General features: G+C 37.1%; 1 protein-coding gene across 3 annotated transcripts in view; it reads right to left on the bottom strand.

Moving 5' to 3' along the window:
• Positions 1 to 15,642, bottom strand: part of ADK (adenosine kinase) — a 272,405-nt gene that overhangs the window by 229,432 nt on the left and 27,331 nt on the right. For all 3 annotated transcript variants that reach the window (XM_086901108.1, XM_086901110.1, XM_086901109.1), the window contains exon 3: positions 8,420 to 8,473. In XM_086901108.1, the coding sequence (XP_086757234.1) occupies positions 8,420 to 8,473 (54 nt within the window). The remainder of the gene's footprint in view (positions 1 to 8,419; positions 8,474 to 15,642) is intronic.

Here is a 15,642-nt window from a genome sequence, read left to right as displayed (position 1 = left end):
GGAAAATTTTATACCATGTTATTCATTGCACTCAAATGTCAGAACAACAGGACTACGCTACAATAAAGCTCATTACCTAATTATTTAGGAAAAATTATGGCATTATATTCTGACTAAGTCTCTCATGGAATTATGAAAAAACAATACACAATACGTACACATACTTTATTGATTTAAACAGAGCAGGCAAACACAAGTGCCACCAAGAAATAAGACCTATTCTTAAAATCCTGGGAGTTCACAAAAGTCTAAAGCTATTAAAAAATCAAATGCAATGTGTCTACACTTGAAAATTCAGTTATAGTGTATCTTCTGTTGCAGTATTTTATTTTTTTTCACTAAAATGCAAAAAATATTGGAAGTTTAAATTCTCCACCTAATCTCAGGATTATTAAAAAAAATTACTAAGAACTAAAAAATGAATATTTCTGTTCTCTTTGGCATTGGCCAGCTTTTTGATAATCATACCAGCAACACATTAAAAACCAGAACAAAAGCAAAATTGAGTTTAGAGAAGAGATGATCACACTCTTATTCTGGGTTTTTCAATTTCCCCGTACCAGTTAATCTGAACATGAAAGATGTTTGTGGTCTGCATTATAAAAAAACCCCACACAAACCCCCACCTCACTCAGGTGTATCTCATCTGAAACTCAAACTGCATGCACATGAAATGCACATTTCTTACCTCCACTGGTTTTAAAGCGCCTCAGTGAAAGCAGTAAGCCCCCTCACCTCCAGCTTAGAAGTGTTTAAGCAAAAAGATAACAGTGCACTGTCAAGTTCTTTCAAGTAGTTAAAAGCTTAAGACATTTTACACCTTTTACAACAGGTTTCAGAGAGCTGCCACCAAGGTGGCTGCTGCTCAAAGCTCCCCCCAGCTGGTGGCACACCCGGCACTGACCACACCCTTTGCTGGGGCCTTCAAACACCTCCATTTCAACAGCTTTGATGTTACACCAATAAAGTCAGAACAAAATCAGAATTAAAACAGCATCTGTCAACAGAAGATTATCTGAAGGTTCTTCCTCACACACTTAAGGTATACTTAAGGCAATAAAAATAATGTAATTCCATAAAACAGTTGGGTGAGTATTAGCTTTTACTGATGCTGGTACTATGCCTAGAGGACTGTGAGCAAAATACATGTAACAAGTACAGTAAGTGAATGGAATAAAAATCACACATTAAATTCTCACTCTCTGTTTCAGAATATGCAGTTCTTGCAGTGTAACTTGCAGCTTGAAGTTAAATAATTACTCAGACAGCTCAAAACCATTCCTCAGCCATCTTTAATACATTCTCTTTCTAAGAGACACTAAGACAATATATCTTCTAGGCTATTAAAAGGTCCAATTAATAATTGCTAAGTTTTAGGAAAATCTCAAGTTTAGTTCTACATTGCATAACACAAAAATTAATACTCTAAAGACAGATCTTTTCCAATTCTAAATTGTGAAATAAAGATGCAGAAACCTTAGCTAAAAAGCAGCAATACCAGGAGATTTTTGCATGTTCTGTAGAAAAGACCACATCTTATTCTAAGAGTGCACCCCATTCTCTATTGGAAAGAAACCACTACAGTGACAGAAATATGCAGCAGTATGGGAAAAAAAAATCATTCTGCATATTCAAAACTCAGTCTTTAAACATGTCTGTCATTGCACACAGTCCTGTCACAACTGCATTAGCACCACACTTCATCAATACCGGGAGTCAGTGCAGGTGAAACATTAACACCATTTTTTAACGAGTTGTAAAAATAAGAAAAGTGCCAAGAGAACTCATGAGGGAAATCTTCTTCTGGACAATCATGTCTTACTGACTGCCCAAACTGCATTTATTGGAAATGAACCCCAGGAGAACAGGAAGGCGCAGGCATCCTGTGCTGTGAAGCCTTTGCTACGAACACTGGGTGAGAGGCAAGCTGAAGTGGAGTTCAGATCACTTGAGCCTTCCAAGTCTGAAAGTTCAGTTCAGGGCTGTGGGTTCTCTGCTCAGTCTGTGCACAAGGGTGAGCTCAGGAACAGACAAGCAAAAGGAGAAATGTTATTTCCTTGCTTTAAAGCATGTATGTCTAGTACACACTGAGGAACAGTAATCACTGTCAGGAATACATCAGGAATACTACCTGGAAGAAAAACAGGGTAACCTGGCCTCATTAGCTCACACAGAAGAACCAAATAGGTGGTCCATGTCAGTCCACCTATTCCTGCACAAATTGTCAAAGTAAGAAATCAATTTAACTCAATAACCAGTACTGTGAGAGTTCCTGTAAGCAATGAAATTTGAGTTGGAATTATCATTTGGAATATTACAAAACATCTTTTCCTTGAAGGATCTTTTGGTGTCTCTTTTGTACCACCTATGATATGGCTGTGGTAATCAAAGCAGATGACAAAAATATAAGAGATTAAGAGCACGGCCACAGAAGAACAGTGAATCTGACACTAGGAACTTTAAAGCAAATAAAGCTTCAATCGTTTAGCAGCTGTTTTCACACCTTGTATGTCCCGTATATAAAGTATTTTGGATTCTCCATTGGTTTTCATATCCATCCTTCTCCTTCCCCTCCAGCACTCTTCCTTCCCACTACCATGGAGGTGTTATATCACACATTAGCCTCAGATAAGCATCTCAGGCTACAAAACCAAGCTCCCCAGAGGAACACAAGCCTTGCTCTTAACTGCCAGCCATAGCTATTATCAGAAGTTTTCTTCTATTTTACATCAAATAAGCACTGTGTCATACAGGAATGAATTTACACTGATTTCCAGGAGCTGTTTAACAATAGAGAGTATTCTAATAGAGCCTTTAAAGGCACACAGCAAAGTTGGGCTTTAATGTAGTATACACACAAAGGAACATGAACAGAGGAAAGAAGGCTCAATTAAAACACTGTACTGATACATAAGCACAGTTTTAAAACACTGATGCAATCTGCTTACCACCCTGCACAACTATTGTGCAGATGACTTATTTAACTTCTCCAACGGCAGGATGCAAAATGAAGTTACACACTAACTTGAAATTTTTGATTTTAAAATGAAGCATATGTAAAGACTGCTCCAGGAAAGAAGTTAAAAGTATTTCTGCTATAACTTAGAACCTTAACTTCTAGAAATTTTATGCAGGACTGCCTGTTATCAAGAATTTCATAAGCTGATTCCTGTACTGCTAATTTGCATTGGTGCTATAATTCAAAATAATTGCATGAAGGGTGGACACACAGAAAAATGTAAGAAAAAATACAGAGGGAGGAATCTTTAATAGAAATTCTGTAGCTAACCATAAATCATTCTTTTTGTATATCTGACTCAAGCTTTTATGTGTGTGTGTATATATAAAGTGATAAAAACAATTCTAGAAAAATCAAACTGCAATTTAAAGTAATTTCTACAGAGGGAGCCAACAACTCAAGGAACTGGATTAAGGAAACATTCCAGATCAGCACAGAGTTCTTCCCAACCATCAAGCTCATTCCCTACACTTACAAATTTCTCAAATACCCACAGCACATCATCCAGATTCTTATGCTACAGAATTCCCAAGTATTTAATGGAAGTTTAATTAAATAAGTTGTTAATTACAAGTCATGGAACAATCAGAGTCAATATAAACAGAATTTTATTTGCTTTGGGAGAAAAGTGATAATTCAAGAGATTAGTCATTTTAAATTACTATTTATTCAATAAAAGACACATTTAAGAGTTTTCCACTGTAAAAATTCTTTAAAAAATTGGTTTTGTAAAAACGAGTATCAATTGCATAACAGAGATCTTTATTGAAGTTTTCAGACAAAACTATACCAGGAAACAGGTCAGTATGATACTTGATCTAAAAAAAAAAAAAAGAGGAAGAAATCAAAAATGAAGTTGTTTAAAGGTGGGAGCTGGCAAGTTTTTTCATTAATCTGGGTACCTTGTTCTAACTGCCATAACAGTTTTCCACATTAATTCATTGCCAAATCATATTTCATAATATATACTAAACCACTCAAATGTAATTACAAGTGAGGTATATTATATCAAATAACTCAACAGCTGTGACAGGTTCATATATCACCTCATCCATACAAATCACCTATATTGTCAGCATATGTTGAGAAGGCCAACTAAAGACTTAAAGCTTCGTATTTCTGATATTTTACTCTCTCTTCCCCCTGCTTCCACAAACCATTTCCTACCCTCTTATTTAGCTTTGGGGGAAAGAGGATGAATAAAAACCAAAGGTACTTTCGAGAGCCTTAAGCCCAAGAGGACAGACGGAGCTCTGCGAGCGTTACCGAAGAGAAACTGCCCCCTCTAGTGGCACAGAGCACTCGGCTGCTGTTGGCTGCACAGCCGCATCCCCCCGGTGACCCACAGCTCACGCCTCTCTCCCTGCAAGCTGAGCCAGCTATCACACACGGTTGCACTCTAATTGTGCTTGCGGCCGAGTCCCTTAGCTTTTGTACTGAAGTACTGTGACAGTGACTAACTCGGGGTAGGCCCCCAGCCCCCAAATACAAGGAAACTGCTCTTCAACATTCCCATGACATGGTTCTGATCCCCCTCTAGCTCTCTAACATACCCAGACTACTTCTAAATCCTACTGTAGATTTCTCTACTCCTTCCCAAGTACCAGAGGCCTCCTGTAATCCCCAAACATCCCTATTATGACTCCAAGATAGACCCTTCCACTTAAATATCTATCTACACTGTCTAAGCAAAACCAGAAAACATACACACACCACCTCCTGCCAGATGTTACAGGTAAATCAAAAATCCATCAGTCACCCAAAAAGCTGTCCTCAAATTTAAGAGTCCCTCTCTCCCTTGTTCAGTTTAACAATGAAAAATATCGAGTATGCAGGTAAGAATGAAATCCCTCTCAGCTAACTTGCAGCACAGCAACACATCTGTTCTCTCCCTTCTGACCAACACATCAAAAACTGACTGAAGAGAAAGAAAGCTGATATTTATCTTCTTCCTCACTTCATGGTCTTGATCTCTTAAAAAAGAAATCTTATGTAATCAGAAACACAATGCAGATGTCACATTTCTCTCTCCTTCAACTAACTTTTAGAAGTGTCCCATCACAGCCAAAACTGCTTAAACAAAACAGTTTATAAAACCGTTCAACCAGCAGTCAGCCAAATCTGCACTGAACAAGTGTTCTGAAGCACTGCTTACAGACTCAGCAGTAGGACTGAATTCCAAACAATGTTTATCAAACTCACAATGACTGTATTTTAGTAGTCTATGTTCATACAACCAAGTCAAGCTACCAAAATTTGGCTAACAGCCCCTAGTTTAGTACAAGAAAGTATTAGCAAGAAACCCCAACTCCTGTGTCAACACTTACTCTACACAGTGAAGATGGACTCTGTATTAAAGTATTCCTACTTCAGTATCAAGACAACTTAGATCACATCCCATCACTTGCTGCATCTAGCCCAAATTTATTCCCCTAAAAAACTCCTGATGTGGAACCACAGTAAAAAAAAAAAAAAAAATCAGCCTAGGCAACAGCATACACAAGTCCATGCTTGGCTCATATGACCTTCAGTTAAAGCCATTCAGTCCAATTCTGAGAATTAAAAATAGAAACAACTCATGTAGAAGGACCATACAAAGGGTCAGGAGAAATATTTCTGTTTGTCTCAGAGTTTATATTTTTTTATTGTTCTCAGGAGAAAAAATATATGCAACATTAAGGCCTCACCAACCTTATTATGTCCAGATTTCCCTAGTAGTTCTGCAGGACTCAGAGTGGAGGGGGTTTCATTGGGTTAGGGAAGGTGGGAAACATTTGCAGGACATCCCTTGAGCCACAAATGCATACTTCCTTTGTAAAACACCAATGCAAACTGAAAATACCACTGTTCTTTATACCTTTCTTATTCCTGCTGCAGAACAGCAGACTCACCAATGAAAGCAAGTGTGCTGCTCATTTGATTCCCTACAACATGGGCATGGCTTGGCTTGATCACCAGTGCTGATGGCTCTAACTAATCTGCTAATTTTACATGGAAGCAGGTTGAGCTGTGGGACAGTACCCTCCACCCTTCATGAGGTACATTCAGAAGTTGACTGGGGTGGGGAAAGAGTAGGAATTTCCAGCTAAATTCTGAAAAAAATGCATATATGCACAAACTTAACAGCTTTAGTGCTAATAAATTCCTGTTAGAAGTGTACACAAAATGAAAATACAAATTTAGAAGGCTGCTAGAGTTGAAGTGAATTGAAAGCAGGAAAAAAAAAAGGTGATCTTTCATACCTTAGAACTTAAAATAGAAGTTAAGCCCGATGCCATGCCTGTAAACCAATGCCAGTCTTAGTGGCTGTACTTATCTCTCTAGGTAACTAAGACTCAAGGACTAAAGGATCAAGTCAAGTCAGGGTAGCAGGCTCAGTTACCTTGGGAGATAAGGAATTCATTACTAACCAAAATCTACATTTTTATGAACAACAGCTATACAGAAGTATCTCTGAGAAACTGAAGAACATCTGACAGTCAGATAAATCACCATGATGAATTTTAGATGAAGAATGCCAAAAGAAGTCTTCTTTACTACTAGGGAAGATAATATAAAAGCTGCTGACATTTCAAAGGCTGAAAGAGAAATTATTTTAAGCAGGAGGATTTTGGCACTGAAGAGTAACGTGTAGAGACTAACTTTGTATTTGACTTAAAAACACTACCACAGGGTCAGAAGAGTAAGTTTATAACCATGTCAGCAACAACTACCCTACTGGTAAGTTGTCTTGCATGTTTCCTAGAACTGGTATTTCTTTTAAATATGAACATATACTTAAACATCAGAAAAGGTTAATTCAGTATATAACAACTCGTCTGTAAGTTAAATCAGGGAATTCAGCTTGAAGGACTGAAAGTGCTCTGAAGGTCAACAATGTGCAATCTGTTGTGTTCACATGGTCCAAGGAGAAGAGTACACAGCATTAGAAAAGTTCCAAAGGTCTCTCCTGAAAACAACGTGACACTGACCTACAGGAGTATCCAGTGACATTCAAGATGACAAGATCAGAGGCAAAAGCATGTTCAACCTCGTTCATTATGCCCAACAACATATAAATCATCTCAGGAGCTAACGCAGTGTGTACAACAAAACACTAAAGAAGGGTTTCTGTTGCAGCTGATCCATGTAAATCTTGAATCTTACTAAATTTTCTGTATTAATCAAAATTTTATAAAGAACTACTTTAATAGATAGTTCAACTCTCCATTTAAGAAGGGACTATGCAGTAACCAACATGCAAGTAATAAATATGCAATATACCTAAAACAAAAAGCTGAAAGATGACTTAACTACTTCAAATGAAATATCTCACTTCAAAAGGTTCAGTTTAATCAGTATCTATTGAACAAATAAAGCTTGTGTACACAGTACAACTTGTACTGTCCAAAATACAGTCCTTCATGTGATTTACCTTGTGTTTAACTTCTCTGCATGCTAGTACTTTTAACACTTCTAGCTCATAGTATCCAAAATGGGTTAATGGGTTAATCATAGCTATGCTGTCCATAAGGGGTGTATCATTTGAGTGTGCTCTGCATAAAACCAATCTTATCTGCTCATCGAAGACAACTGCTGTTGCCTGTCCTTTGCCTGGAGCTCAAGCAGTTTTAATGTCACAGGTACATTACCATGATGTACTAACTTAAATTAATTGTCTTTTTCCATCCTCAGAAAGAACATGGGACATTTGGTTAGTAATTCAATCACTAAGGCTTTTGGAAAAAAAAAAAGTCTTTTCCTGAGGAATTAAATCCTTGTTACCAGAATACATTTTTATTGCTTGAAATATGTGACCTTACTGAAAACATCCAAACTTTTAACATGGGAAAACTTGACAGCTACAGATGTGAATTCATCTGAAATAGGTACATTATCTTACATGAGGATAAACTGCATAAGTCATTTGGGTATATCATGAAATAATGCAAAATAACGTTAATGTAATAATGGAAACAGACAGTTATGTGCAAGAGCCTAAAGTTTAAAACAGTAAGGAAAAAAAGGGATGTTAATTTTATATCTAAGCATGCAGATGAACACCAAATGGACCAAATTCCCCACTATCTCTACCCTGAAAACAAGTGGAAGTAATCCTACAAATCTGTATCTAATTTAGAAATGAACATAGACATTTAGAAAGAACATTTAAATTGCCTCAGTATCAACTGCAGTTAGTAAGAATAAAATAAAAAGAATTTTTAAAATAAATTAATGAAAAAATATTTTTAAATCTCTTTTTGCAACAACTGGTCTTCAGACAGACTTTGCAATTTACAGCAGACAGTACTAAAGAGCAAGAGGTAACATTTTTGCTAACAGGTATTTATCAGTAAAGCATGTATACATGTTAAGAAGTATATAGGTGACATGCACATATAACACCACAAAAAAGCTTACAGTTCTTTGTGCTTCTCCTCTGCCAAAATTTGGTCATTTGGCTTCAGCCCATACCTTGGGGAAAAAAAAGAAAAAACACAAAGTAGTTACTCACATGAGAATATGGCCATTAAATGTAATTTTATAGTTTCAAATTATTTAACTATGTGTTTGTGGATTCAGATACCTCAGTTACTGCAAAGACAGTCACAAAACTTTCTAAAAACTTACTATGTGTTTATCAAAGTAAACTTAACATCATACAAAATTTTGCATTATATAATGGCTTCAAAGTCTACTGGATACTTTGGCTGACTATCTACTAAAAATCACTGCATTTCATACCATGAACCATACATCAATCTTACAATTTGTATCTGAAAAAACATGAAAGAGGATTACAATAGAAATGGACAATAGAAACACTAAATGTGGCTTTAGTGGTTCTCCCTGTACCAAATAAAACTATTAACATAAATACCAAAATAATTCTGTAGAAAAAAAATACACTTTAACAACAGGTTATTTAGGAAAACCTCTGCAGTCTGTACAAGAAATTTCTAATAAGAGTGCTTGAGAGAGAGAAACTTTTTTGCTAGCTTAACCTAGTAGTTGATTTAACAGAACAGGTTGCCAACACGGCCTGATCAGAGGGAAAAAAGAATGCAGTCTCTGCCAGGACAGCCAGCCATGCTGCAGCCTGCACTGTCACTCACTGTGGAAAACCTTTAAGGAGCAATCTCACTTTTGTTCTGCCTCAGAGCAAAATCTTCTGACATCTCAAAATAAATTGTTATAGTGTTCTATGGGGTTTGTTTTTTTTCTCGTGGATTTGATGGGATTTTTGGTTGATTGGTTTGTAAAACATTCATAATGTAAGCAGCTAGAAGTGTCTACTGGACACTGCAAACAGCTATCTGCTCACACTGAAGAAGGTTCCTGCTGTCTCTTTGTCCTCTGTTTCAGTGCCTTGCTCTAGACAACTGCAGAACCATCAATTATTCCTCCTGAGGAAACATTCTGGTCACCAACAACTACATTCAACCTATCTTGCAAAGTTATTTTTGTTTATAACAAATAGGCAAAATACACTTTCCTTACTCCTTACAACATTTTCTGATGATACTCTGTGAAACTTGCATTTTCAGTATCCATTTAAAATGCAAGCCCCAATGCCAGACATTCTCAAGCTCACTAGTGCTTGCTGCATTCCAACATACAAGACACTGACTGAGTGATTTTTATTGTTCACAAACGCAGAGACTGCCCCAGGTTATTTGCTACAGTATCATGCTGACTTGAATCCATTCATCCACTTCGCTGCTAAATCCTTGGTGTAGACACTCCTAATCAGGATACAGTGCGGTTCATCCTTGTTCTTCCAAATGCAGGGCTCATGTTTGACTCAAGGTAAGAAGGGTTTCCTGTACAGATTCAGGTCACTTGTTTTAATCGCCCAGTCTTCTTCATAATTTATCATCCTGTCCATCTTTAAGACATCAATTTTTACTGTTAAAACCTTACATTTACTTTCAACTTAATGTTTTCTGTAATCAACAGTATCAGGCTTTTTTCTTACATGAAAATGGATCTAGCCCAATCCCAGTCTCTTCATAATGCTGCTAGACCTCCTCAGTATCTCCATTTGTCATGTCTTAATAAGCATTTCACTGAAAGCAAATATTCATGTATCAGAGAAAACACAAGGAGTTACCAGGAAATGCTAAAAGGAATATCTTTCAGAACTGAAAGGACACTATCTCTTCTTATGAAACCTGCAGTCTGACTTAAAATGAAATCAGGTCTTTGTCCAAAGGATTTATCTGTTATAGACAGATACACTAATATGAAATCCATTTTGCAAATGGAGAGCATTTTCCCATTAACAAATATAGCCACAGAAGGTCACAGACATTCTTCACTAAAAATTAAGCTGTGTGCTTCTCCTCTATCAGCAGTCAGACTACTTCAGCTTCAACTGACTAGAATTTTCTCTTCTGAGAAATAAAATCTATCTTTGAGCATTTCAAAGCTTCCAGAATCCTTGTTACTACACTTTATTTTAATCACAATTTTATCCCCACAGTTATTTAGAGGGGAAAAACCCCAAACAAATAAAACCTGTCACTACTTACTCAGCCTAGTAAGTCAGCTACTACAGAAATCATTTAACAGAAGGGTAATGCTGCTCAACAGATGTGTGATTTCGGGCTATGTTAATGTTACTAACATACCACAGAGGGGATGGGAGGGACACAGTTGCTAACCCTAAGGCTTGCAGAATGGTTCCTTTGGTGAACTTCAGCTTACCCAATCTTTTTCACCACCACCACCACTTTCTTTTACTATGACAACAGTTTTTTAAAATGTTCTTCCTTGATCCCTGAAGACATTGCTTTGATAGCAAGTTGTCAAAGAAAACTTCCCACAAAGGGACATGCTTGTAGAGTTCAAACTTTTATGAGAACATTATGCATTAAGAGGTATATTATATTTCATACACAGCTGCTGAACTCTTAAATAAATTTAAATATGCAGCTAGCACAGTGAGCAGCTTACATAATATTTTCCCAACATGTGTTTCATAGGTAAGATTGATAAGCACCAGCTGGGGTCTTCCTAACTGATGATGGTTAAATTTGTCAGGAATTGTCTAAAAAACATTTAGGAGCTAACAATACTAAGAGCAAAACTGAAGCTAGAGATAAGCAGTCAAAAATTTTAAAATAAGGACATCTAAACCCTCTAAGCAACCAGAACAACAAATTGTGTATGTATTATAGATTTAATTGCCTGATATTAAACTAGCGAGTAGAAGAGAAGTATATAAGCTAAGTAAGCAAAGGAATGATCACAACTTTATTTTTTTTCTACTCTGAAAATTGAAGTTCATCACATCCTAGAACACAAGATAATTATTGTTCTTTCCAATCCAGTAGCAAACTGTGATAGTTTCAAAATGTTAATAGTCTCTTCAGCACTGCTAGAGGTCCTATTTAAAAAAGGGGGTTTAAGAGTAATGTAAAAGGGTCTACAGCCAACTGTAGGTAGGTGTCAAAACATGCTGCAGTACCTTTCAAAAATGATACATTTAAGCTCTTTCATTTGTCCTTCACAAACATTTTATCTATTGGAAGAGCAGCCAATGTTCCAGACACCCCCTTGAGAACGGCAGCTGTCCACAAAGCCAGGCAGCAAAGGGTCGCACTGCAGCAATGAGCGCAGCGCACAGCTGCACCCGCGCACGGAGCCGCACAGCTGCCAGTGCCGATAAGCGCACCCAGCCCCTGAGCATCACAGCTGATGGCTTCTGACAGCCCCACACGTCACTGCACCCTGGGTTAAACTCTTCCAGATCTGAGAACAGCTTCTTCCCCAAACTCAGTTTCTCAGGAAGTTTCTTCAGCCACAGCAGTTTGGTTTAATCTCTAGATGTCATTGTACCATGATCACTCCATCATACCCTATTCTAACCAAAGCTTAAGTGTCCTAGCTACAGATAGATGCCAACAGAAAATATAATTCTATAACCCATCTCTAATGACAGTTTAAATGGAAAGTTTCACAGTGCTATACGTTACCTTTTCCGTGTCAAGATAATTCTTTTAGACATATTCTTTCTGACCTTACAAGCAGACGTGTTTACACATTTAACTTACCAGGACAAATGAGCAATCTCATGCACCTGTATTTCATCAAGAAACAAAGGCACAACTAATTATAAATTCACAGCTATAGAAATCACAAATATTCCTCTCCACAAGCCTGAAAATAAAGTAACAGACTCAGACTAAAATATAATTGCAGGCATTCTATGGACATGGTTTTGGGGAGTTGGACGGTGTTGAGGAAATTCGCTTGAAGTACCCCTAAATACACTCTATGAAAAAAATGCCAAGGCCATTTGCAAGAGATCTGTTCCAACAGCTAGAAGTACAACTCTGACCAATGCATTCTCTTTGGTTACAGTGGGGAAAAGAAAAGGTGGTATATTCTTAGCTTCTTCATGTACATGACTTGCCTAGCATTTACCTGCAAGTTTATCATCTCAATTTCAATTTCTGTAGAAATGTATCATTTGTATCACATGCCTGCTTTTCATTTTTTTAAGCATACCAGAACTTCCAAGTTCAACTTCTGCAATGTATTGTAAAGATCCTTCTAAAATAGTAATCCAACAACTCCAGGACTTTTTATTTCCCAGCTCCTAATAAAGGACAGAATAAAAATTCATGTACTTATACAATAGCGAACATTTTTACAGTAATATTTTTAATGTAACAAACAGCCATAAGGCACAGTTCCCTTCAGGCAGCATCCGATTTCACAAAGCCTTAACCAAATTAAAAAGAAAACACAGCCTGCAGTAAATATGCACTGCTGATAAACTCCAAACATATATCAAGTTCAGATCTACTCTATCAAAAATTTCCTGAAAAGATGGCAAAAGTCACCTGTCCAAAAGCCCAAAATGAAACTGGTGATGACCAAACACATTAAAAGAATGGCAATAGATCTTCATAGCTTGCAAATTAAGTAACCTTTCAAAATTTCTGACTTGAATCCACCCATCTAAGCAAAACCTTCTATAGAAACAATAAGTAATAATTGCACAGATATCAAAATGAAAATCAGCACACACATGCTGCTTGGGCCAAAAGAGTCAAGATGAAATGCAAACCACCCACAAGAATGTATGAAAAACTGCCTATGTATGACAGTAATATTCTGATCACTATTTTCAAGTATACTTGTGAAGAACAAGACACTAGAGATTAAAGTATTTTTCTGCATTAACCATCAATGTAAGTAGTCAGCAAAAAGACCCCTATAATTAAACTACTTCCATGATACAAAGCTGGGAGAGTCAAGCATTTCAAGAAGTCCTAAACATATATATCTGCACAGACATTCTTGTGCTTTGGTTGATGTACAAATAAATACAAACTTCTTGCCTCAGTACATAGCTTTGACTAACCTTGCTCACCTTTAAATTCACTTGGGCTTTGCTATTCCATAAGCTTATTGTATTTGACATGCTTTGCTGCACTTACTGCTTTAAGTATTCCCCAGATTGATTAAAAATTCAATACACGAAAGGGCAGATTCCCAATGTGTTCTTTGAACTTTGCAGAAAGTCATCAAAAAAAAGAACCGTGTAATTTCTCCATCAGAAACTTAACATCCATTGGTTGCATTAACTGGACAAGTAGATTTTATTTATACTAGACTATGCTTCAATAATAAAAGAAGAAACCTTTTAAGACCGAGCTCTATAGAAGCATTTCTTCATAAATTTTCAAAGAAGTCATTAAGGAACCTTAAGGATTCCTCTGTAGTCTTATTGTATTTCAGATTAATCTAAAGAAGGTTGCATAAGAATGATTCAGCAATTGTGTTACTTCAATTTCCAAGTGATGTTAAGGCTACCTTCACTAGTCAAAAAAAAAACCCAAAAAACAGAGCACTTTTTCTTTCTTTTTTTTCTTAATTATTAATCTTGTCAAAACTAGAACAAGGCATCTTTGGACATTGTGTTCATATGTCCTTTTTCAGAGTATGCTGTCTGATTTCTGTGCAGTTCTCACATCCCATGGGATCATTCAGGTCAGAAACACAGCCATGTGTGAACCTGCTACAACAGTGCATCCTCATGAGCATTTACAGGCCAATGTGCACAGCAAGCCCAGCTCACAAAATATTTCTAACGCATCAGATTTATGGGGGATGGGTACAGAAGGTCAGCCTGTTTCTCAAATTCCATCTGCAGTTTATCAGACAGAATAAGTAATGCTGCCATAAGTGCTAACTCCATTTCTTCTGACTTGATCTGTACAGAGATCAGAAAACAGTAAGAAAACTGCTTTTCCTACAGTAGTAAAATAGCACTTGAAGTATTTATGCATATTTGACAAGGCTACAGCTGCTTGGAAATTTCAGTTGAATCTAATGTAGCCTTACTCTTCCCATTAGCCCAATAATCTTTCCCATGCACACATATACAGCATGAGTACCATGGCTTGTACATGTTTGGATCATTACTTTAAGCTTGCTAAACCAGATTCTAGGGCTGTGAATTTTCTAAATCCAGATGAAAACAAATCTACAACCTAGACCATAGCTGGTATGTAGATTTAGCAGCCCAATTCATCATGGACCAGATGAAACCATCCAAACCAAATTGAAGTTCTCTATAACTGGCAAATACAAGGACCTTAGTCCAAATATTTAAGACATGTTTTTTTCCTCCATAAAAAAAAGACAAACAGTAAAGGCCTTTGATTCATATTCTGAAAGTCTCACCATCTTGCCTGACTTGCACTGTTTTTACTCCACCAGTTTAATACGCTTACTCATTTTTTACCCTGTAGATTCCATTGTTGCTTAGTCTCCTGGTTTCACCATCTAAAATGCACCACACTCTCCATTGCCCCAAAGCTTCTCCCCCTCTTTAGCCTCTCTCCTATTCTACAACAGAGCAGCGGATCCTCTCTGTCTTTTCACATTCCTTCTTGGCCTCAAGTTGACCACAAAAGAGACCTTTTTCCACACTAATTTCTGGGTTCAGTGACAGCTCATCATTACTCACTGTTGCTTAAGGATGACCTCGTAACAGGTTTGACCATTTTAGAAAAATTTCTTCCTGAATAGATACTGCTTTGCTGACAAATATAAAAGTCCAGATTGGCATCACTGAAAAACTTAGACAGACTGTATGCTAGCAATACAACCCCAAAGAAAGCCTGTTTCCAGAAAAAATCCTAAGTTTTGCAAGAGTCTGCTTATATCAAAGAAAGAGAAAACCTTTTAGACATTCCTTTGGGAAAATATTAGAACCGTGAGAGAATGTGTTAATCAGATTGACCTCAACATGCAACAGTACTAGACCCAACACTGTGCCACACATCCCTGAGTCATCTAGCGTTAAGTACAGAAGCTACTGATGAAATCCACAGATGACAGCAGACTGGCATGGGTGTGTCACGACAACAGAGCATTCTAGCAGACAGCAAGACATCATAATACTAACACAAATAGGTGAATTAAAAGCATAAAAATATGGGCAGGGGTAATGGCATCCCACAGAGCAGTAACTTGGAGAGAGGAGAAATGAGGTGCTATGAACTGTAATTCAACCTGAGCTTCCAACTCACACCAAGTACTTAAGACAGCAATGAGCTGAATGCTCATTGAAATAGGAACAACAACAAACAAAACAAAAATTAGCAAAAATACCCCAGAGT

Source organism: Cyanistes caeruleus, chromosome 8 (assembly GCF_971803275.1).
Source record: "Cyanistes caeruleus chromosome 8, bCyaCae1.hap1.1, whole genome shotgun sequence".
Lineage (NCBI taxonomy): Eukaryota > Metazoa > Chordata > Aves > Passeriformes > Paridae > Cyanistes > Cyanistes caeruleus.
The sequence above is the reverse complement of the archived record's forward strand: the minus strand, read 5'-3'. Positions and strand labels throughout refer to the sequence as shown.